Source organism: Meriones unguiculatus, chromosome 5 (assembly GCF_030254825.1).
Source record: "Meriones unguiculatus strain TT.TT164.6M chromosome 5, Bangor_MerUng_6.1, whole genome shotgun sequence".
NCBI lineage: Eukaryota > Metazoa > Chordata > Mammalia > Rodentia > Muridae > Meriones > Meriones unguiculatus.
This window is the reverse complement of record NC_083353.1, coordinates 12,683,344-12,708,430: the sequence shown is the minus strand read 5'-3', so window position 1 is coordinate 12,708,430 and position 25,087 is coordinate 12,683,344. Positions and strand designations below refer to the sequence as shown.

Sequence of the window (25,087 nt, the reverse complement as noted above, 5' to 3'; positions counted from 1 at the left end):
TTGCATCTCTTGGTCAAATAAACACGTTCTTTTGAGATTCTGCCATGTTGGTATTTTGAAGAAATTTTGACGATGTTAAAAAAATGCCCAGTGGTTCTTAGGCCCCCTTTGCTTATGTTTATCTGTGTTTCGCATAAGTGACGTGTCTGACGATCATGTCAGCCTAATGACTGGAGATGCCTGGCGGTACTGGGGTGTTTCAGACTCTGCTCAGCTCCACACAGAAAGATCATTATGTATGCACTGATATGTGTGCACATATATACATGTAGATGTGTATATGTGTGTATGAAATTTTTAAAAGGATTATACTGTTGAAGGAAATTTGAAAACTAAATGTTATAAAGAGAAAATTGATTTGGCATAATAGACATATGACCTTTCACGATGAAATCACTGCCCGTCTGCCCAGATCCCCCTCATTCCATGAAAATCATAATGTTCCAAGCTCTTTCCATGGTCTCACTTTCTAACTGAGCATCTTCTCCTTCAAAAAGCCCTGCTTATATCTCTACCCCTAACTACCTGAATCCTTTAGACAATAGTTTTATATCTTCCACAATCTATCTTAAAATAGACATTGACTAAAACACTTGGTGAATAAGTTTGTCGAGTAACCAATCAAACCAAAGAGAGGTGGTTAGAGAATAGAATAAATAAACATATGAGAAGATACGAAAATGGAGAAAATAGATTGAAGAAAGATCTCCTGGACGCTATGAATGACTCACTTGGCATTTAGGAGGATGGAGATGGCCTCCATCACAGTCATGACCATGTCAGGGGGCTTCGTGAAGACTCTAATCTCGGATATGTCTGCTTTATCTAGGGAATCCAGTGCTTTGTTGGCAGCATCAAGGGCAGGGAGTGCTTCCTCCAGGTCTCTCTGGGCATCATCAGCTATGGCTTGGGTCTCTTCAGCTTTCACTTTTGCAACTGCTTCATCTTCTTGTACAACAGTACGGACCTAACCACAGAATCAAAGGTGCGTAAGAGGCCAAACTAAGGCTGAGCAACGTTAGGAAGAAAAGTCTGAAATCTGAAACGTTTAGAGCATCAAACACTGCCACAAGCAGAAAGTCCCACGCTTGACCTCATGTGGACAGCGACAGTTGAGAGCAGGCAGCTAAGAGCGATTGTACCAAGTTACTGCAAGATGTTTATAAAGTGTGTAAATCAAATGGGCTGGGCTTAGACTTGAGTCTCCTGTTGTGTATCTCACGTGTGTGCAAGCATTTCAAAAATCACACTTTTTGTGCTAAGCATTTCAGATAAGAGACATCTGACTTGTGTCTGAAGAGGCAGGATAAGGACCTGTTTTTGCTCTTTGTGTTAGACCAGTGGTGAGCTTCCTTCACGCTTCGTCTCTCTCGTGTCTTGTGACAACATCGACAAGTAGTTCAACTTCAGATACAAATTTTCCCATGACTCTTTCAGCTCTAGTCACTGAGGGGTACCAAGTCAGTGGTGGAGAACCATCCCATTTGGTCAAGCAATACTGTTTACAACTTATTACTTAATTTCTAGAAAAATAGCATCACCAGTTCTGGTACCTATTTTAATGACACACATAACAAAATGATTGGATCACTTACCGTGAATTAATCTTGATGGTCAACTTGACGGAATTTACAGTCACCTTGGAAATACAATTCTGGGGGTGTCTGTAGGCTTGTTTCCAAAAAGGTTGAACTGATCAGGGAAGACCCACCTTGGCTGTGGGTGGCACCATCCTTTGGCGTGTGTGTGTGTGTGTGTGTGTGTGTGTGTGTGTGTGTGTGTGTTAGGCTGAATAAAAAGGAGAAAGCACACTGAACCCCAGTGTTCACCTGTCTCTGCTTCTCGCTTGTGAATATATTGTCACCAACTGGCTCACAGTCCTGAAGCCCCGATCCCCAGATGATGGAGTGACTGTACCCCTCAGACTGTGAGCACAAACAATCCCTTTTCCCCTTAAACTGCTTCCTGACAGATATTTGGTCATAGCAATGAGGAAAACGAGGGCGCTTATTGTGTGCTGTTCTTGAGGCTCCAGCTGACGCCTTCCTCCCCCTCTGGCCATTCCCATCCCACTCTTACCTGATCAGCATTTTCTTGATCCACCACTAATTTTTCCATCAGGGCTTCAACGGCTTGTGATTTCTGTAGTAGCACAGGTTCTAAAGCCGAAAGCTCGAATTTCATTTTATCTACCAATACATTTGTTTCTAGTAGCTTGCTGAGACCATTCTTCACACGATCTCGGGCCTAAATGACAACAAAAACTTCCCAAGTTTCACAAGCTGTAGATTGCTGTCATTCACTATTTATACATTAAATTTTATACCTACAGAACCATCATGCCACTCTGTAACCTTCCAGTTGTGAACCCACTGCAAGTAGGAAAACCTTTATAGGTAACACAACGCTAGGAACTGGCCTCCTCAGGGACCTGTGTTTGAGTCTGATCTCTGGCTACAGCTGTGGGCTGTCCCTAACCATTTGGCTCATTGAGGGAAGGGACCAAAATCTGTTAGTTTTATTCTTCACAGGAGTATATTAAAAGTGAGGGACAAGCTTAGGCAGGGATCCCCGGAGGAGCTTGTTTGCCTGGTGTGTGCCCAGGGCCGTGAGAACAGGCTAGTCAGAGCCCTGGGCACAGAGCTCTGGCTGTCTTATCTGAACCCCACTTCCTAGGGGTGAAAGCCCTCATCTGGGGCCTCAAAGGTGGTATCCAGTACTAGGGACTCCACTGGAAGGAAGAGGAGGCACTGCTTTGAAGATACACAAAGAAGATAATTTCATATGAGTAGAATTCAAAGGTGACTGCTGGGCTAGTTACAAGTGATGCCTTTTACAAGGCTAAGACCCCCCCCCCCCAAGTGTTTTAAATACACAAGTAGCAAAGGCTTCCACTTGTGCTGCATCTACTATGTTGGAATTTTGGATCATATCAATGGCTCTGTTTCTGGGCACTTTGTCTATCTAAAGTTTAAGTACTTCATGGACACAGTGCCTTATGTGTTTGTTTTATTTTTTCTTTTACAGAACCTTATTTAAATTTCACAACAATCCAGGTAGAATCTGTAAGTGTTTCTAAAGTTTATTCTCTAAATTAAGGGAAAAAAACCTGCGCTAACTTTTATTCTCATGTAGCCCAGGTTAGCCTCAAGCTCACTAGCTCAGCATGGCAATTGAACTTCTGGTCCTCATTTTCCATAGCTCAAGTGCTCGCATTGTAGACATGGGTATTGTGCCCAGTTTAGGGTTATCCTGTATTCAAGCTTATAGACCTTTTATAACAGGCTCAAGATTGTGGTGTAGGACTCAGAGTTTAGTGACATGGAGGTTATGTGACTGTAAAGTCTTTGGTCTTGGTGCTGACAATCAGCACATGCAAGAGCATTCAACACTCAGCTCTATTGTTCATCACAAAGCTACAAAAGCTCAGCAGCAAGCTCCTCCATGCTCAGCCCTGCAGAGACAGTAAGAGGTCTGCTCCACTTCGGTGCTGTTGTGCTGTCTTTATTCTACCGAGCCAACAGCACATACCAGTGAAAGAAGGAAAGAATAAACATTCAGGAAGGGAGTGGCCCTTGCTCTGAAACAGCAAGACCTTTCTTCGGTGCCTTTACAGGTCGTGAAGAATATGGCTTGGTCTGAAGATGGCTCTTTAGATAGATAGAGGCGCAGCTCAGTAGAGCAATGGCTTAGCAACTGGGGAATGACGGGGGCAGAGGTCTTATCCACCCTCCAAAGGCTTGCCTTTAAGCCGAAAGAGAGACTGGTTTTACAGACAAGACTAAACGTACCGAGACTAGCTGCTTCCTTTTCTCGGTGAGCATGGTCAGGTACAGGTTGATGAGCTCCAGGTAGGAGGTGGGCGTGGTGTAGTAGCGCCTGCGCAGCTCATTGTAGTAGCGGTCTGCCATCTGGGAGACACTCAGGTGCACGTTCACACACATGAGGGAAAGCTTCTCTTTCAGCTCTTCATTTCCCGTGTCGACAGCTGAGAAGAATGTCTTTGACACAGACAGAAGCGCTTCCTTGGGCCACTGTAAATAAAGAGGCAATCTGAAAAAAAAATTCTATTGGTCATTTTTATAACACATTGTTCAACCATTAAGAGATGGTATTTGGAGCTGGAGAGATGGCTCGGTGGTTAAGAGCACTGAATGCTCTTTCAGAGGACTCGGGATCAATTCCCGGCACCCACGTGGCTGCTCACAACTCTCGGCACCTCCATTTCCAGGGGATCAGCACCCTCACATGTGCATACATGCAGACAAGACATCAATGTGCATAAAAGTAATAAATAAATTATTTTAAAAATGGTACGGGTCTGGGGTTCTTGTCCAGCCCTCCTTTCACCTAGCTAATTCCTACCGCTGCCTTTGGGGCTTCATCAACTGGACCTTTTTACCACATGACTGGGTTTGCCCTTCTGACCAGTGTGCTCCCAGAACGGTGTCAAGCACACGGAAGTTGCTGATAAGCGCTGGTTGATTAGAAGGAATGGCGGGTTATCTTTGGAACTGCATGCACAGAATTACGCAAGTCACAAGGATCTCTACACGTCACTGTGGTGCAGTTGTGAGGTCGGGTCCGTCAGTGTCATGACCGTCCCATGTAGGCCTCAACTCCTCCCCTGACCCTTGGTCAGACGCAACCCTGAGCTACCGTGTGCTGCTGCTCAGGGTACAGTGGAGGAGAAGCCCCGCCCTCCCTCAGTTTTTGAGCCAGGATCCCTCAGTCTGTGGCCCAGGCTGAAGGAGAAGCCATCCTCCTGTTTCCCGACTCCCTCGTTCTGGGACTGCGAGCAGCAGACTTGGTTCGCTTCACCTTCAGGTCCTGACCACTGTCCCCACGTGCATCCTAGACAAGATCCTGCCTTTCCTAATACATCAGTTTTGTAGCCTAGACTTCTGTTTCCCCTGTATGGTACTTTCAGGGGATGGTTTTGCTTGTTACACAAATTAACAACAACAACAAACAGAAGCAAATAAAATTTCAGTGAGCTCTTCCCCTATCCTACCTGCACTGGTGCCCCTCACTCTTTCCTTCCCGTCGCCCAGGACACAGCTTTTCAGTGACAACCTCACCCTATGTGTCACTACTACTCAGTGACATCAGTTGCATGAGGCTTAATGCTGGTCCATTTTTATCAACACACCAGATTTTAAAAGTGCTGGGCAAAAGTCCTTCTTCCTGGGCCAGCGAGATAGATCAGCAGGTAAAGGCAGTGGCTGCCCAGCCTGACAACCTGAATTTGACCACTGGATCCACCTGGGGGAAGCAGAGAACTGACAAGATGACATCTGACCTCCATGCAAGTGTTGTGGCATGCACCCTGCCCCTAAATAAATAATGTAATAAAAATTAAAGCTGGGACTTTCTTGGCCTCCCCATATCACTCAAGTCTTTACTCGTGTTTTTCCAAGAAAACTTCTTGCAATTGTTGCTTGCACTCACTGACTCTGATTCTCCCTTGTGTTGACATTTATTTACTTTTATTTTATGTGTATTGGTATTTTGCCTGCATGTATGTCTGTGCACCACATGTGTGCAATGCCCTTGGAGGCCAGAAGAGGTAGATAGACCTTCTGGAATTTGTATTAGTGACAACTTTTAGCAACCATGTGGGTGCTGGGAATAGGACCTGGGTCTCTCAGGCTCTGCCTCTTTGCTTTGCTGTTCTCTTTCTGGCCATGGACATAAGTAGCTGTTGCTGGGCTCACAATGACTTCAGAGTCAGTGGCTCCCTCCCTTTACAAACCGTGTTTTCTCTTTGTTCTGTGACCATCGCCATCATCCGGTCTGAGTTAAGTTCAGAACTAACACAAGCATCATGAGCTGAGCTCAGTGCGGTAGCTTCCCCAAACAAGCACATCTGTCTTCTCAAAGAGGTGTCGTGGGGTGCCACCAACCTGGACAAACCAGTCAATGGTGCAGCAGTTCACCAGGGATGGAAACATCCGGCATCGGGACCGGAAGGCCTCGCCGACCGGGCTCATGCAGAGAACAATGTGCAGCTTCTGTCGTACTCTGCTGATGAAATACTGGAACACCTGGCAACAAAGATCGGTTTTCAATGTAAAATAAGGAGGAAGCAGCAAGGAAGACAAGTGAGGGTGCTATCACCAAATAAAATTAGCATGGGTAAATGAATTGCCAACATTGAATCGAAGTGTGGGTGACAAAAAGAAAAAAATCTAGACTTGGGGGCAGGGGTGGGGCAGGTGGGGCCTGTGAGGGGTTAGCTTGGCCACATTACTCGGTGTGAGAAGACCCATCTTAATTCTGGATAGGACTGTTTCCTAGGCAGGGGACCCTGGGCTTTGTAAAGTGGAAAAAGGAGTGGGGCTGGAAATGTAGTGAGACCTTGCGTCAAACAGTAAAGAATGGAGTGTTGGAGTTCAGCGATGGACAGCTCATCCGCCGCATGTGAGACCCTGGGTTCAATGCCTGGTAGCCCGAGAAAGAAAAAGACATTTTCCAGTCTCCGCTGCAACCTGAGAATTGTATATGACTTTGAATAAAGTGGAGAGAGACATTCCTAGGTTTTGTTTTTTGACAGAGCAGTGAGGAGGAAGGGACAGGGTCCTGGCATTTCTTTCTGAAGCTGTACAGGCTGAAGGAAGTGGCACAGCCCTGGAGACATTAATTTTTAAGTATTACTCCTATTTCAGGTGCTTCTGGCCACAGAGGAGGACACACTGCTTTGTGGCCGGCAGCTGGTAACAGGAGTGCAGTGACTGGCTATCTATGGGCTCCCAGGTTAAACAGAAGTGGCACAGTAGAGGCTTAGCTCCCATGGCTGTTAACTCCCACAGAGTATGTAATGGTTAGTTTCTGTTATCAACTTGACATAACCTAAAACAATATGGAAGAGAGCTTCCATATCAGGCTGGGCTGTGGGAGTGTTTGTGGGAGATTGTCTTGACTGTTTATTGATGTAGGAAGACCCAGCCCATTGCGGGAGGCACCATTTCATGGACCAGCCACTGAACTGTATGTGAGAGAAGCGCTGCTTCAGGGTCCGGCCTTGACTTCCCTGCCACCAGGGTCTGTAACTCGGAATTTTAAGCCAAATAAATCCTTTTCTCTCGAAAGCTGCTTCTAGTCAGATTATTTCCACAGGACAGGAATGGACAGTGTGCACTGCATATTCATTTCATTTCGGGAGGTCAGGCCTCTTCTCTTTTTTAGCCTCCTGAGGTTCTGCACCTCCCCAATGAATCCCCTTTGGCTTATGGTAGCTGCAGTAGACTTGCTAACTGTGCTTATCATCTCCGACCCAGGACAGTTCTCACAGGGGACACAGCAACTATCCAGGAATAATAGCACCAAAGTGGAAGAAGGTGCAGAGAGAAGGGAAGGGACTGGGCTGTCTGAAATCACGGTGCCGGAGAAATGGAGGTGGGTAGCAGCTATACTGTTCCAGAGGGAGAAAACGCATTTGTTTTCACTGTGCAGGAAACAAAAAGAGCCTTAGGCTTGTGCCTGCAGTGTCCCACAGGCTAGACACTGCAGGTATATATAACAAGGACAGGCTCAAAGAAGGGAGCTGGCTCAGACTGTAACCTCTGTGGGGCAGTGGGACTTCTGGCTTGTGTTCCATGGACGTTTCTGGAAGTATGGTGAACTAACACTTGAAACACAGAAAACAAAGCACATAGAGTTATAAAGAACACCATATAAAAAATCTACCCGGGGATTCCTCATAGGTGAACTGTGGGCTGTTGAACAGAAGGCTAAGGCAGTCTTTGCTTAGAAAGCGGTGTAATTATTCTGAAGTGTGCTACCTCATCTCTGTTACCCTCGGAAATTCCAGCTTCCTTTGCTTTTGGCCGGGTGGCTGCTAAAACCTGCTCCAGCTCATCCTTTTCAAATAGATTCGGCACTTCACCAGAGTTTAGAATATTGTTTATATCTTCAAGGAACTCCTCCACGACGATCTGCAGAAAAGGTGAGTGGTCCTTGTGAGTTCATCATGCTACAGTTATTCCATGAGGTTACTGAGTGCGCATTTCAACACTTACAGGTACCAGCTCCACTTTTAAAAGGTTCTTAAACTGTAGCTAGCATCCTAAATCCTAACCTGGTGATGGCACTGAGTTTCCATCTTTTTCTCTTGTTTTATCTCCTGAAGGGCATTTGCATCTGTTCTGGCTTCACTGCTCTTGCTGTATAAAACACCCTGCACCAAAAGTGACACTGGGGAAAAGGGGGGTTTATTTGAAGTACAATTCCAGGTTGCAGTCAAGGAGGGGACTCAAAGCAGCTAGTCACATAGCAGCTAGCCAAAAGCAGAGAGAAATAAACTTGTCTTTGTGGCTTGTTTGCTCACACTCACCTGGCTTCTTTGCTCTTTTTCTGCTGTTGAGACTCCCGCACTCCGGCCTAGGGAATGGTGCTGCCCACAGTGGGCTGGGCCCTCCCACATCAATCAACAGCCAAGACAGATGTGCTCACAGGCCAATCTGACTTAGAGCATTCTCAACAGAAACTTTCTTTCTCAGGTGGTTCTAGATTGTATCAATTTGACAGTTAACACCTACCAGTCCAGTTATCTTACCCATCAACGTCATACATACAAGTATCGTATATTCTGCTCCATTCAGTTATGTATTTACTGTAAACATTAAGCCACACTTCTGGGGAGTATTCATCCTATGGGAGTGCAGCGCACAATGGAGACAATGTGCCTTGCATTTCCATGGACACAATGGTTGGCAATTCAGTTTATATTACTAATTCAGCTGGGAGCAAATTAGTTTTCATGGATCAAATTGCCAGGAGTGACATTAGCATTTAAAGTACATGAACTATTTCTCATTTAGGTCAAGTTATGACTTTAGCGATGCTTAGCATCTGCTTTTGTTAACTTGGGTTTTTGTCAGTGCTAACTTTGGAGAATTTAATTGGTGTGTCTTTGTCTTTGAAGCAAAAGCAAGTTAGCCACATTGGCTTCTCTCTTCGGGAGGCCTACCACAGGACAGTGCCTTCTGGACGTGACGCGGCTTTGTCATCCACAGCAGCTGTCCTCTCTGCACAAATCCTGCATGTTCTCAAGCCGGGCGTGTTCCAGCCCGTGTGGGGAGGGGCACATGAGGCCTTGGGTCTGGCTAAGAAGCTACTGCTCTTCGACGGCTCATGCAATGGTTTGAGTCAGTGTTTTTTCCAAGGGGATAGCCCCTAGCAGGCTGCTCACGGTTCAGGAGCTGGCCCTACACCCAGCGCACGTGGTGATCTTAAGTGGGCTCAGTGGGTTGTAATAAAAGGGAAGAGGAGGGTATGAGGGTGGGAGGGGCATGTGTGATGGAGGTCGTGGAGGACAGGGTAAACGGAAAACTCTCAAAGAATAAAATAAAGAATTTCAGGGAAAAGAGAGTCTGTTCAGACTTTGCAACCACTTATGTCTTGAGATTTTCTTTTAAACTTGAGTAGGTAATTTATATGTTATGATATAAGCTTCTTCTCTCCTAATTAGTGAAAATATTAGAAATACTTATTGTCTTGTTTCTGTTAGGTCTTTTGCTATTCAGAACTCTGTTGATTTTCACTAAGATAAAATGCTGACTTTTGTCTTTTGTTTTTGTGCTTTAATCTTGTTTCCTCATTTCATTTGCCTTGATGCTTTCTTATTATCTTTCTTCATAAACTTTCAGCTAAAATAGTTTTCATTGTTTCTATTTTTTTTTCAAATTCAAAATTGTATTTATATTTAGCTTATTGTTCCTTATTAGAAATTTAAATTTAATTTTTATTGAATTTTAATGTATTAATTCTTTGTGTGTTTGTGTGTGTAAGAGTGTGCATGGAGATCAGAGGATAACTTTCACTATGCAGTTCTCTCCTTCCATCCTGTGGGGCCTGAATATCCACCTCAGTTCCCTTCGCCTGCTAAGTAGCAGGTTGAGTTTTTCCAAGCTCTGCCAAGGCCATATTATGATTAAAAGAATAAAAAGTTTAAATGGTGTATGTGTGTGAAAGCCTTTTGCTATAGAATTTAAAATCGCTCATCTTGGCCTCTGGATTCTAGAGTGAATTTGGCCCAACACGTAGCTCTAGTTGTTATGCTTGAGTGCAGCATATTTGTGCAAGTGATTTTAGTTTCTGTATGTACTTCCAAAGAAGGAGCTTGTTACCGTGCTGCTCAGGTTTAAGCACCAGCTTGATGCAGTCCAGAACCACCACCCGGAAAGGGTCTCCGTGAGGAATTGCCTCTAGTGCTTGGCCTCTGTGCACGCGCGTGGGGGGACAGCTCACAGCTGAGCCCACTGTGGGTGGCCCCACTCCCTGGCAGTGGGGCCGAGCTGTGTCAGCGTGGGGAAAGATCTGAGTCCAAGCAAGAAGGTGAGCGTGCGTTCGTGCGTGAGTCCCCTTCTCTCAGATGCTCCCTGTGGGTGCGGTGTGCCTGGCTGTTTTAAGTTGCACTGTGACTTCCCTGCGCTCACCCACTGTGCCAGGAACCGTGAGCTTTTAGCCCTCTCCGCTAGGCTGTGTTCTTCCTGGCTGTCTGACTACAGCAACAGAAGTGAAAGCAGCAATTACCCTTCCACTAAGCATCCAGCAAACCTTCCCCAGAGAACAGCTCTCCTTGAACTGGGACCGTGCTTAGAATTTAAACGGTGAAACATGCTGAAAACAACCATCCAAACAAGCAAATAACAAAACGCGGCTTTAGAGAAAGGTCTTTTACAAGGTGCAGGGCCTCTATTAGCAGAGACAGGGATCCAAACACCGTGGGTGTGACCCGTGTGCTCACAGTGGACTGCGGCCCCACGCGCTCCCGGTGTGAGTACACACCTGAGTGTCTGTGAAAAGGAAAACCATATTTTTGTCTTCCACGCCAGCCATCTTATACAGCTTCCTGAGGTCCTCGTGGAAGCTGTCATAGTTGTACCCGCGGCTGAGCTCGATCTGCAAACACTTGTAACCGCAGATGTGCGCTGCGAGCCTGGTGAGCGACTGTTTCCCGGTGCCTCCCACGCCGACCAGCAGCGCGTTGCCGCGTTCCTGGCGGATCATCCGTGCGATTCTGCAGAGGCAAAGCGGAGCAAGACTGAGATCCAGCGGGGCCCCGGGCCACGGTGGGGCGGCTGTGGCCCCAGAGCAGGCGCTGCAGGCTCGAGCAGGTGCCTCGGGCACACCGCGCCGCTGCTCCCCCACGGCCTGGTGGCGCTCTGCCTTAGGTTTGCAGATTTAAAATAAAGGATGATTCCTTTTCTTCCATGTTAAGTGTGAGGGGTTTGTCGGGGCCCTGACTGATTCGGGATACAACTGAGGCATCCGCAAAGCCCACGTCTCCACCTGAAGGGCGAGCGTGCACTGAAATCACTGCACGTCGAAAGGACCCCGCGGTTCTGAAGGGGGTCGGGGTGTCAGGGCAGCCGGTCGTCGGAAGAGAGCAACAGCAGTTTAGAAGGTTGTGGCGGTGGTTGGAGTACGGATGGCTTCCGCAGACTCAGAGTTGAAGGCTTCCTCCGCCGCTGGTGCGAGTGTTTGGGAAAAGTTAGGAGGTGCGGCCTTGCTGGAGGAGGGGTGTCACGGGGCTCGGGATTTGAGGCTTCAAAATCCCTTGCCGTTTCCAGTTGCCCCCACCCCCTGGCGTCTGCGGATCAGCTACAACCTCTCAGCGACTGCCCCTCACCCCTCACCGTGCCTGCCTGCCTGCTCCTATGCTCCCTGCCATGACCTTCAGGGACTCCAACCTCTGAAACCGGAGGCCCTCACTAAACTCTTTTATAAGTTGCCACGGTCATGGTGCTGTCTTTTCTCAGTGAAGGTTGAAAACAGTGCAGTTTTAAATGATATTAGGCCGGGCGCTTGAGGAGAACATGGAAGCTGAGTTCAGGAAAAAAAAAAAAAAAAAAAAAAAAAAAAAAAAAAGGAGCGATATGGATACATGTGACCACTAACCAGAGAAGGTCTGCGGAAGCTGAGTATCTCACATAGGATACCGCGGGAAATAGAGCAGGTGAGATAAAGAATAAGGAATGCCCAGTGTGTGTGTATGTGTGTGTGAGAGGGGAGAGAGAGAGAGAGGCCGAGGAAGAACACAGAAGCAAAGGAGGTTGAACCATGGGGAGCAAACAGAATCTTAAGAGGCCATTTGACAGCAACTACAGGAGAAACAAGAGAGTCTGGTAAAGAGATGCCTCAGTGGCTCAGGGGCACTTGCTGCCAGGCCTGAAGATCTGCGTTCAAGCCCCAGAAGAAGGAAAGAATTGGCTCTTGAAAGTTGTCCTCAAATCTACACACACACACACACACACACACACACACACACACAAATAAAAAATAAATTAAAATAAATAAATAAATAAGGGATTGGAATCACATCCACTTCTGTCTCTGAGATCTATGTATTTTGACACAACTTAAAAATTTTGTGAGCACCTAAAGCAGGAATGAGAGATTTCCCCCATAAAATGAACCAACGTGGGCTGGCTGCACAGCAGGCTTCAAGGTGTCGTTCCGCAAGTGTAAATGTTGTTTTTATTTCCTCAGATAATCAGGTAAGGTGAGAGGATGCCTGAGCTTAGCACAGAGAGCTTCTATCTAAATATCCTAGGCCTAGGCCTGGAAGCTCTGAGCCTCCAGACAGTCTAATCTTGTGCAAGCCTGGACCTTGAAGTCTTCCGCTTCCAGCCTCATCTGCTAACCTAGGCCTGGAATGTTTTCAGCCTCTCAGGCTTACTTCTCAATAAGCTCACCTTTTTAGTTCTTTCTGAACTCTGGCTGGTTCAGCTTGGCTGTTCTGGCTTAAAACTCCTCTCCAAGATGACTGATTCAAACTGGCTCCTCTCTGCTTCTCACTGAATTGCTCTGTTTGGGAAAACTGCCTCTGAACTCCATGAACTGTCTCCCCAACTCTACTGTACTGTCTCCATGAACCCTCTCTATTCCTGTACCGTACTCTACTCTGCTGTACTATAGTGTCTGTCTTTCCTGTCTGTTCTCGTGAGGGTTGGGTGTATCTTATCTCTCACTCATTCTGTCAAATCTTTCTCTGATTCACCACTTTGTCTGCCCCTCAATTATTCATCGTTTGGGATTAAAGGTGTGTATTAAGGGTGTGTCTGTATTCCAGCCAGATCACAGACCTAGGTCTATAGATGGGACCCCTTGCCAGACTAGCCATGTTGCTGGATTAAAATTCCTCTACACATAAGACAATGGTGAGAGACTGGGGGAAGGGAAAGCGTCATGGTGGCTCAGAGATAATGTGTAAACCTATCCTAAGTGAATCTGAATATATTCAGAAAAAAATTTAAAAATAAATAAATTAAAAAATAAAAGTCCAAGAAGGCAGGAGGAATGTTTGAGAGTGAGGAATGCCCAAAGAGTTCACCTCTGAATATTAATGATCACATGGCCACCCCAGGGAGTGATGGTGTCAAAAATTCTTAAAAACAAAATAGAAAATGTAAAAAATAATTTCTTTCAAAAATCATCATCCGTGTCTTATTTTTACAGTTATTTACTTTGTACCCCGGCTGTGTCCCCCTCCCTCATCTCCTCCCAATCCCACCCTCCCTCCCTTTTCTCTTCCCATGCCCCTCTTCTAGTCCACTGATAGGGGAGGTCCTCCTCTACTATCTGACCCTAGCCTATCAGGTCTCCTCAGGACTGTCATCAGTGTTTTAAGTACAGTTTGTCTATGGGAATGAAAGTTGTTTCAATATAGCATGTGGGTATATTGGCAAAACAGTGTCTTGATAACTAGGTGACAAATGGTCAGGCTAGAATGCAAACTGGCAAACATGGCTGCTTGAATTTGAGTTAAAGAGGAGAAATGTAGGACACTTGGAAGACTTTACTTACTATTATTTATGTGAAAAACATTGCGGTTTGTCAGTTTGAACAAGGACCAGCAGTAAAATGGTTATGGTATGAGTATAGACCCTCACAGTTGTTAAATTTTTGCTGTAGTTGTAGATCAAGGGACATCCCACTTATACTAATATTTTAAACTTATTTTTGCAAAAAAAAAAAGTCACCAAATACGGGTGACTATTTTAGATTGAAATATTAGAAATTTATAAAGCTAAGCATGTTGAAGGCTGGAAATTCTCTTTCAGTAAGTAACACAAAAGTAAGTAACATGATTTTAGAGGACCGGGTTTTGAGAGAAGTCTTGCTGTAATAGCACAGGCTAGTCTCAAATGTGTAGTAATCCTGGCTCACCCACCCAAGTGCTGGGATTACAGGTGTTGGTCTGATCCTAGGGAGTTATACCTGGTGAAAGCAAAGCCAAGAGAAGCACGAGAATAATTTAATACAGTTATGGAGCTTTTATGAAAAACTGGCCCTGTTCTGTTTTGGGGAGACCTGCAGTGGAGTTGGAGGCAAAGGTCTGAATATGATTCCAAGCCTGCCATTCATTACCAAGAAGACTTAAGAGAGTGTACCTTATTTTTCCATGACATAGTTCAAAAATTGGCTGCAATATTGTTTCTGGTCCAATTTGTTCTTTGATCCCATCAAGGGCTAGAGATCTGTTCTCTTCTTATGAGCCTAGATGTGCCTGTGTGGCTGGTTTGACTGAAAGGATAGGTATGGCTCTCAAAGCTAAGTTATGAGGCCACTGACTTCTCTTCTGCTCTTGCTGTTGGAGCCAAGGCAATTATTTAGAGAAGACCAGACACACCAGTGCTGCCACAGAGAGGCATGCAGAGAGAGCATTTGAGGACAAAGACGCACCTGCCACTCCAGGGACTGCCTGATGAAACTTCAAGAGATACCCCAAGAGAGAGGACCATAACCATGAAAGACAATGTGGAATAAAGCCCATGGGTGTAAAAAGCATGCCTAAGAAGCTAGTGGAAATTCTCTGAGCCTTGTTTACAAAGAGATTGGGATACTGGGCAAGGAGAGGGACGTGATCATCAAATGCAATGCTGTGCTGTACAGTTTTATAAGCTCGCTGAGAGTCATCATTGTTCCTGCTCCACAGGATGGACCTGATGCCAGAAGTCACAGGGAGCAAATGCGGCTCCCTTGGACAGCTCATTTTAACACTTGGAATTGTCTCAAAGGACGTGAATGACTCTATAAAGCAGTGTGTATCCCAAAGACTGAAGATATGCAGGTTCAGTGCCCATACGTGAGGAATATCCCTCCAAGAGAGCTGTGAGTGGGCAACAGTCATACTTGTAGGCAAATGGATCTGTCACCAGGGTTCAATGGTGTTTAGTAGAACCTTGAGCTCTCTCTGTAGGGACACATGTAATTAGGTCAATGTAGCTTTTAAACCACTTGAAATACTATTCATAACCAGATATGAATAAAAACAAACAAAATTGATTAATTTTTTGCAATACTAGGGGCTAGAGAAATAGCCAAGTGCTCTTGTTCCTGCAGAGGACTCAGGTTTACTCCCAGCACTCTCAGGGTGGCTTATACCCACCTGTAAATCCAGGCCCAGGGAATCCAACCCCTCTTTTCACCACCGAGGGTATCAGAAATGCCCATGGGGCAGTGCATGCATGTACACAACACACCCACACACATAGACAGATCTAATGTTTCAGTATGGGATCCCAGAGAGAATTGATGTGTTTGTTCAGGCATATTGAAGTATACTTTGGGGACAGAGAGTTGCCAGAGCGATTAAAAGCATGTACTGTGATCCTGGCTTTCGTTCGCAGCAGCCACATCAGGCAGTTCCCAACCTCTTGCAGCTCCAGCGCCAGGGGTTCCAACATCCTTCCTTGGCTACCTCAGCTACCACACACACACACACACACACACACACACACACACACACACACACAGAGAGATTAACACACACAAAAATAAGTAAACAGAAATCTTTAAAAGCCTTATAAAATATCTTTTAGTTCACAGTGAGTATTTCTACAGGACCTTCGCTTGTCTACTAATGCACCTAAAGTTCTATCTTTTAATGAAAATCGAGATCAGTGTATAACTGGTAGCCTTGCAGTACTGTACCTTGACACGTGCTCTATGGCATCCTGGAAGAACACCAGCTTTACTTCCTTAGGATTTGTCAGGTTATAGTCATCAAGATAGTCCTGTAGAACATTCCTGATTTTATCCATGTCAGGCATATCATCATAGATGCGGTCAGACTTATCTGCTCCAAACTGTAAGGTGATTTGTAGGGACACACCAAAGTTGGCTCAATTAATTACCTTGTGTAGACATACACACAATCTGGAAAATTCATTTCACTTCACTTTTTCAGGTGCTAGGTTGTAATGCCAATGAGTTTTACAATGAAATTCAGGCAGAAAAGTGTTTGGAATCATTTTAAATTTTTTGTGCAATCCAATGCTCTGATTTCATACTTTTAGGTTATTGGCACTCAAAAAGGTAATTGAAAGTATACATGGCAGATTGCTATCTCTATGAATGATCATTCATATGATCATTTGTTTGTTTCTGATGACAGCAGCCACCTACAGTTAAATATATTATGGAGAATAAAAATCAGGTGTAAATGCAAAGGAATAGAGTTCCTTGGTTAGGCCAATTGAAGACACCTCTTCTTTGCTCCGTCAACTGCTGGGAGGCTGTCCTACTAAAACATAACTGGACAAAGCAAAGTTCTGCTTGCACTCAGGACTCACATATGCAAGGTGAATGCTCTACCATCTAGTTGTGGACCCAACCCGGTCTGGTTCATCTGCTTTACTGTGTGCGTGTGTGTGTGTGTGTCTGTGTGCATACGGGATCTGCAGATAGTCCAGATATTCTATTGTGGGGGTCAGAGAACAACCTTGAGTGATGTCTGTCCTTGAAAACCCACCTTTTTTTTTTGTCTTATTGGCCCAGAACTTTGCAAAGTAAACCAGGCTAGCTGGCCTGCGGTTTCCAGGGGTTCTTCTCTTTGCTAGGATTGTGGGTACATGCTACTGTACCTGGCTTTTTACACAGAGTTCTGGGGAACCAAACTCATGTCTTTGTGCTTGTTAGGAAAGCACTTTACAGACTGACCCATCTTCCAGGCCTGTCTTTATTCTTTCATTTGACACACCATTACTAAAAACACACAGCAAACATAATTTGTGAAAAAACAAAAAACCAAAAACCCTGGAGCTTTATTTGTTTTTGCTTAGTTTGTTGTGTTTGACCTAGTCTTCCTTTCCTTTTAAAGAATTTGTTGGTAATTCCGAACATTAATACGGTATATTTAGATTATATCCATCTTCCCTCTCAAGTCCTCTAAGACTTCCCTCTACATCCCCATCTAAGAATTAATCGATTGACCTTTATAACCACTGAGTCAGATCAGTACTGTCTGTATGTCCTGATACTGCCTGTATGGGTTGGAGGCCTGCCCACTGGAGCATGGACAGCCGACCTGTCTGGGCCACATTGCTGAAGAAAGCTGACTCTCCCTCCCACAGCAGCCAGCACCTGCCAGCAGCTCCTGAGCTCCTGCGAGGGAATCAACTGCTTTCACCTTGTTGAGGACTTGCTTAGGCATCTATGGCTGCTGGACCTTAATGTTTAATGATAACTTTAAATAGGCATAATTCACACAAATGTATTCTCTTTTTACCCATGTCAGGTGGTCATTTTCATCTGGAGTGCGTACTATATAGCCTGTAGAAGGACCAGTCTATTTGTTATCAGATTATTAGCTTAGATTGGAAGGCTGCTATGTACCTTGCTTTGTATGTGAGGCGGAGACCTTGGTGAACAAAGTGGGCATGCCCTCGGCCTTGAGAAAGGAAGAACATAGTCCCCAAGAGTCAGTTTGGTGGAAGTGGATGGCAGTTTTCTGTGTAAGTGGGGTGGGGAAATGGAAGATTTGTTCTAGTAACGTTCAGAGCATAAAATTAGGCCCATGTGTTGACACTTTTGGAAGGATAGAAGAGGCGTGTGGAACAATATAAAAGGTAGTTAAGTATGAGAATATTTTGCTATTGATTAAGGTTTCCTTGAAATGAAGAGGGTGGCTCCTTTGACTATTAAGCTTGCATGACGGGAAGCACTTGATTAGGGGTTGCAGGATTTTGGGCCTGACTAAAGGAACTAAGCCTCTTTGTCTCTTTCTGATGGTTATTGGTTTGAGCGATCATCAAAACAAATGTAACTTTTGCTGCGAAGGACCAGATAGTAAATGTCTTTGGTGTTGCCGCTAACCCTGACTTTGCCTCTGCTGCTGTCGTCTGGCATTACTGGGCGAAGGTGGACCTACAGATGCACACAAACAGTGACTGTAGCTGTGCTTGGATAAAATGTATTTATAAGAACTAGGCAGCAGGCAGATTTGGCCTATGGGACTGGAGTCTGTCCATATTTGGCTTAGATGTTTAATCTTCACAAATGTAAATCCTTGTGTAGATGAATCTGATTTGGAAAACAGCATATATGCTAAAACCTTTAAGTAGAGTCAGGCAGAAGACTACTCACCTTAATGAAATCACCAAATATGATGGGCCGGTTTAAAAAGTAATCCACGCCAATTGTAATTCCAAAGTACTTGTCTGTTGAAACACAAAAGCAACTTCACGATGGGGATCAGCTTGAATGCAGAATTTTAATAAGCTCTATGTAATAGTATCTGCAGTGGCTTTGGAAACTGAGAGCCATGACAACAAATAGCACTGTAGTTGGGTGGCCAATCTCCCAGGTTTGGTTATTTACTAAGTATTTAAAACTGCCATTAGATAGTAAATATTAAATACTTATTCAGTAAAAAGGAATATTTTAGAATTATTGTCATTTCTTTTTATCTAGTTTTTAAATTAAAAGCATATTTCATTTTGACAGAATCTCACACTGTAGCTGAGCTGGCCACAAACTCATGGAGTACTCTTGTTGGAGACTCCTGGGTGCTGGGACCATGGAAAAGAGACACTATACTACACCCAGATAAAAATAGGCTTTTTAGTAAGCTCATAAAATAATGGATCTCATTTTTGGATCAAAATAATGGATCAAAATTATGCTCTTTTGATACACATAGGTCATTATTTTTCCTTTGTCTATCCTTTCCCTTTCCTTCTCCTAACCAATCTTATCTGTATTCATGTCATATATGTGTGAATAATGTATCACATGCTCTGCATATAACCATATATGTAGTTATACCTAGATTCCTCATGGTGCTATGTATATGACATATACACACACACATGCACACATATCAAAAGGGTTTGCATATAGCTATATATATACACCTACATTCTCCATGATACCATGTTGTGACATATATGTCATGGGTCTACTTACAACTATACAGTTACATTGAGATTCCCCATGATGTCATAAATTTATGTCATACGTATCACATGGCCTGCATATAAGTACGTAGTTGTTCCTAGATTTGCTATGATGCCATATATGTGTGACATAACACCTATGTCCCCATTACAGAAGGCATGTGATATCTGTCTTTCTATTCACTCATGACCCTCTCTTGTCTCCCCCATCATTTCAAACTGCTTCCTTCCTATACTTCTCTATTCCGTCATATCATTCATATTATCTATATCTCTATCTGCTCCTTGTGGGAGAGGAAACACGTTATCCTGGCTTCTCATTAGACAAAATTTTATTTCTCCACTTTTCTGTCTCTACTTCTAATTTTATACATGATTACGGCTATCAAAAATTTCTTTATTATAGTAACCCATTTTTATAATATTTGTATATATTTGATATCAAAACTTTTACTTGTTAATGCCTAAAATTTATAAACTCATTTTCATTTCCCTTTTATTGAAACCCAATTGATTCTCTAATTTTTTAAAAATAAAAAAAGTTAAATAAAGATATTTACTGGCCATTTCTGTCAAAATGACATGGAAGTAGTTTTTGTCTTCATTATTGATTAATCGATCATGGAACACTCTTTGACATTCGTGGCAAAAAAGTCTAAATATCTGACCTTCTTCTCTTATTGTTCCTGGATCACATTGGAGAATACCTGTAAGATTTTTTTTAAGAAAAGGGGGAAAAAGGGAAAAGTTTCATTTATGAAATACCTCATAACAGTTTAGTAAAGTTTAGTAAAGTCCAGCCTGGGATGGAAAGAAGTGGTTAGAACCGGGTTACATTTTGAAGGGGAAGCTGGTCTGGAGCAGGTGGAAGGCATCAGGGCTCCTGGACAGGGCAGTTACTGGTACCCTTGTACCCTTATGTACAGCAGGGATAACCATGGCCAGGGCTAGAGGAATGAAGCAAGAATCTTTTTTTTTTTTTTTTTTTTTTTTTTTTTTTTTTTTTTTTTTTGAGACAGGGTCTCACTATACAGCTCTGGCTTTCCTAGAACACACTATGTAGACCAGTCTGGCCTAGAACTCAGAGAAACCCCACCTGCCTCTGCCTCCTGAGTGCTGGAATTAAAAGTAGGCTGTAATTTTAAGGTAGGGAGGAGCAGCAGCTATCAGTGTTGATGGAGTGACATCAGCCAGGGAGAGGGCAGGCGATGTAGGAGAGCTTGTACTTAGGACTGCTGGGATGAGGCAGAGGGACGGTGCCAAGCACTGAGATCTGGCCTGTCGGGAATGGAGTGGAGTCCAGGGTTAGGTATAAGCTTTGATCGACACACAGTAGAGTGGAATAGGAGGGATCCTGAGGAGAGGCCGTTTTTACAGGAGTCTCTAGAAAAGGAGCGCAATTAACTCTGAAAGGTAGGATGTACGATCTATTTTTAAAAATGATGCTCGGAATGATCTAACAGGAGAGGAGACTATGAGAGCGATGTAGGGATTTTAAGAGCCAGATCTCCAACGAGGCAGGTGGAGATGGAACTTTGTACGAGAGGGGGTGTAGAAGGGCAGTTCCGTGTAGGGCAGGAAGATGTGGGTTGTCCGGGCCATCTGGGAGATGAAGCACCTCCGAGCTAATGGTTTCTATTTTTCAGCTTTTTGTTTCTCATCCTCAGCTGGAAGTGAGAAGTAGGATGGCTACTTGAGATCTGAGAAAGTTCTGGGGTTCAGCATGAGGTAGGGGTGCAAGGAGACTTGAATTTGAATAAGTTATGCCCCGTGTCTTAGTTACCATCCCATTGCACAAATGCAACTTCCGAGGAAGGGTTTATTTCTACTCTCAGTTCCAAGTCAAACGGATGTCAAATGGACATCCCAAGAAGGTCAAGTGCCATCCCAAGAAGGTCCCCTCCCAGGCGATTCTGGATCCCATCACGTGGCAATTGAGATTAACCAGTGTGCCAGGGCTGCCCGGCAAAGTCCCAGTAGGTGCACATGATTCTGAGAGGTTTGGTGGAGGGCCGTGGGAATGCAGAATGGAGAACACAGATTCAGCACATTACCCTGCACACACTTGGACAAATCTCTCAGGTTGAAGACGTAATGGGACTTGGCCGGGGTTGGCAGGAGGTCGACACTCATCCTGTTATAGATCTCCACTGCAGCTTCCACAATGTTTGACGAAGTTTGCCTCACAGGGGGTGGAAAGTCAATCAGGAAGCCATTCAAGATAGCCTGGAACCAGAAAATGTAAGGTGAGAGAGTTACGATTGCTTTTTTTAAACCAAATATTTGTCTTTCAAATACCCTCATTTTGATATCCTTTTCTAACTGCAACTAGAGGAAAGCTAAATTCCAACACAAAGGCTCTTGTTTGTCTCAGAATATACTTCCAAGAACAGGCCCTTTCTTGTGATTTGTGGTTGTTTGGGTTGGCTGAGTGGAATTCATAGCTGGTCTGTGTCTTATCATGAACTTACCATTTCATGTTTCTGTGACTGTGCTCACTCAAGAACTCTCTGGCCCTCCCTGTCAATTCGAATCCTCCTCCAAGACCCAGCCTTGGCTGACTGGTGAAGGCTTACCCTCACTGGCGCATGTGCTGCCATCGTTCTTCTCAGAATAATGTTTCACACTTACTGGACACTCTGCTGAGCACTCCTAGGTTAAGGCAACAATGTGTTTCCCGTGTAAAAGACGAGGAAGTGGTCTCGTGGGGAGGTTAATACGTGCGGGCGAAAAATGGGCGCATAGTTTATAGTGATGGTGTCAAGAGTCCGTGCCTGAGGTGTGTTGAACTGGAGCAGCCTGGGGTGTTGTGTGATTTAAGGGGATATCCAGCCCTGGAGATCACATCTGAAGTGTGTGTGGAGGTAAGGCCTGGGCAAGGAAGAGTCCTGCCTTTAGGAGTGTCATGTTTAATCTTTCTGCACTCCTAAATGGTCTACAGAAATCAACAATGCAGCCAGTAGCCAGCTGCTCTCTGTGGCCAGTGGTTCCAGGCTTCCTGCTTAGGAAAGGGAGGAAAGGGGTCCCTGGAAACCCAGTACACTGTTTTGACTATGAGATTCTTGGTAAATGTTTTCCTTGCCCCATCTTGTTTAAATCAGGATCCGCACTCACCTGAAAAATCTGCTTCAGGCTGTGCTCTGAGGGCATGGGCAGACACAGCATGCTGAAGTGTCGGATGAAGCGGGGTGTCACAGGGTTGCGGCCCCCTCCTGGAGGTGCGCACGCTGATACAATTGTTACGTCCTGTGTGGAGAGAAAGCCACTTGGGTCACCCTGCAGAGAAAGAGAAAAGATCTGCCCTCCCTAATATCAGGATTCAGAGACGCCATTCTTTAGAGGGCCCGTCATGGGCCAGCACTGCAGCCCCAGGACTATCTGAGGTTGCTGTTCCTACTCTCAGTTCATGGCAGAAAAACCAAGTCTTGGGTGTCTAACTAAGCTGCTCAGTTGGCAGTGTCAGGGCTGCATTTTGAAAAGGCTGCTCTGGGGCTGGCAAGATGGCAAGGGTTGAAGAATGTGTTCTGCTCTTGTAGGAGACTGTAGTTTGCTGTTGGAGAATTTCTTTCCCGGCACCCACGTCAGTGACTCAACTGCCTGTAGCTCCAGGGAACCAGACACCTTCTTCTGGGCTCATGGGGGCATGGGCACCCTCTGAATAGGCACATGATTAAAAATAAAAAAATAAATGTTTAAAAACAAACAACGGAGGTTAAAAGGCCACTCAGGCTGACTGCAGGTCCGAGAGAAGACCTAGGGTGTCTAGAGGCCAGTTAAAGATGTTGTTTAATCTGACTGATATCTTTATGATGAATAGACTGTTGGATCCAGAAGTCTGAGGGAGAAGCTTGGCTTCAGATAATGACCATGGCAATGAAAAGGAGCAAGTAATCAGAGAGCTATTTACAATGGATGGCCCATACATTCAAAAGAAATTCTAGGATTTGGGCTGTGTCTATTTCATCTTTGAGCTAATGACACCGTTTGTTTTGCAGGGACGCTGGGAGAGATAAGTGATGTAACAGTGCTTGGTACAATTTGTCTTTACTATGAGCAAAATGACTTACACCAGACATGCCCCCTTCCAGAACAGAAACAGAGTGGGCAGTCAAGGCATGACCCCCATTCTCCCTCAGACTCCCAAGCCCTGCTGGTGGCTTTTTGGTTGCATATGTCACCACACCGAAGCTCTGACTCTCATCTTTTCTCCTCTTAGAGGCTGAAGATTCTATTCTTGCCTCCTCTCTAGTCTGTTCCTCTCCCACAGCCAAGGAGATCTTTCTAGAATACTTGCTTCAGAGACTCTCCATCGCGAAGAGGGTAAACCCATAGTCCTCATTATGGACCTACAGCCCTCTGAAACATGGGTTCTGTTCCTTTTGCTGTTCCAGAGTTATGTTTTACAGGACTAGGGTATTTCAGATCCCATGAGGTATTAAAGTATTCATTCTCTTTGTTCTGTCTTTACAATCTAGGCTCCCAAATACCTGCTTCTCTTATTCTTATCCCAATCTCAGGCCTGGATTCTCTCTGTCTCTCCTAGTCATCTTTTGCTACAAATGTCTGTCTACTCTCTGGGAGACAAGGACTGCCTCATTTGCCACTTGTCTCCTGAAACAGCACAGCAAGACATCAATGCAGATGGAATGAACTGGATTACCGGTAAGAAGCACCACGCCATGCTTCATAGACTGAATTTACCCAGAAATAATGTGTCCTAATTTGTGGTAAAAATTGATTGCTTTTGAAGACAGGGAATTTGGAGAAATGGTGTCTTTAGGATGACCTCCTAATGCAATACAATTAGGACAGTGAAATTAGGACACAAAGGAAGCTAAAAGCTATGGCTTGAGTGTGGTTTGCCTCCTCCATGACTCACGTTGGACTTTAATCCCTATTATGAGGCACATAGAGGGAAGAAGCTTAATCCAACCATGTTGTTTTGAGATGGTAACTTTAGGAAGTGATTAGGATTGGATAAGATCATCTGAATAATACTTCTACTATTGAGTTATTGGTAGTCTCATGAGAACAGGGACAGAGACAAGGAGGTACATGCTCCTCCTATTTCTCCATGTGATGCCCTGCTGTTGTGTGGTATTTCTCCCCTGTGTTTTAAGAAGTTTTAAGAAGAAGCTTGTTCATATCAGGATATAAACAACTTACAAGTTCTAGGAAGTCCCAGGAAGTTACTAAATTCACGAGGTCCTTTGATGCTCAAGATTATATAGATAGTAAGGACTGCTGAGGAGAGGAGACTCTCTGAATTGTTGAGCTGCCTACAAGTTGTGCAATGAACACCAGATCCAGCTTTCGTGAGTTGTCACCCATGCTCCTGGTGATGGGGTTTGGGTGAGGCATCTTTTCCCCCTTTTCTTCTTTCTTCTGACACAGGGTTTTACTCTGTGACTTTGGCTGGCCTAGAACTCACAGAGATCCACTTGTTTCTGTCTCCCAAGTGCTGGGATTAAAGTCATGCACCACCATATCCAGCCTTGCAGCGGCCTCTGAGTCATCCATGTTGCTGCAAGTAATCCTTTATTCACACCTGTAAGTAAGCTCAATAAACCTCATTGCTTCACCAACTTGGATTTTGGTGGTATCTTTGTTTCGGTCTGCCATTGGTTACATATCTGGGTCGAAGAGACATTTGTTCACATCTCTCCAGTATCACCTACCACTTGCATGGTCCCCAAGGTGAAACAGGAAAAGCTGTCACCACATGTGGCCTCTTGCCCTTGGATCAAGACCACAATTCCCAATAAATTGCTTTGTGACTTACCCATCTGGTGTAACTGTTATTAGAAATAGAAAAACAGACTAACAACCCCACGTTGCTGCAGCCTGCTATTTGAGACAAAGCTGCAGCCATCTTTGTATTCAGCTTCCGTTTTGTTTCT

The 25,087-nt window shown here is 44.6% G+C and overlaps 1 protein-coding gene across 1 annotated transcript in view; it reads right to left on the bottom strand.

Annotated features, from left to right (window-relative positions):
• Dnah6 (dynein axonemal heavy chain 6) overlaps positions 1-25,087 on the bottom strand; it is a 198,328-nt gene that overhangs the window by 68,492 nt on the left and 104,749 nt on the right. Inside the window, exons 41-51 of the mRNA XM_060383520.1 lie at positions 22,302-22,433; positions 21,242-21,413; positions 19,748-19,894; positions 18,376-18,449; positions 15,943-16,097; positions 10,792-11,023; positions 7,785-7,937; positions 5,907-6,047; positions 3,792-4,034; positions 2,080-2,247; positions 732-967 (exon numbers count right to left, since the gene is read on the bottom strand). Of these exons, the coding sequence (XP_060239503.1) occupies positions 732-967; positions 2,080-2,247; positions 3,792-4,034; positions 5,907-6,047; positions 7,785-7,937; positions 10,792-11,023; positions 15,943-16,097; positions 18,376-18,449; positions 19,748-19,894; positions 21,242-21,413; positions 22,302-22,433 (1,853 nt within the window). The remainder of the gene's footprint in view (positions 1-731; positions 968-2,079; positions 2,248-3,791; positions 4,035-5,906; positions 6,048-7,784; positions 7,938-10,791; positions 11,024-15,942; positions 16,098-18,375; positions 18,450-19,747; positions 19,895-21,241; positions 21,414-22,301; positions 22,434-25,087) is intronic.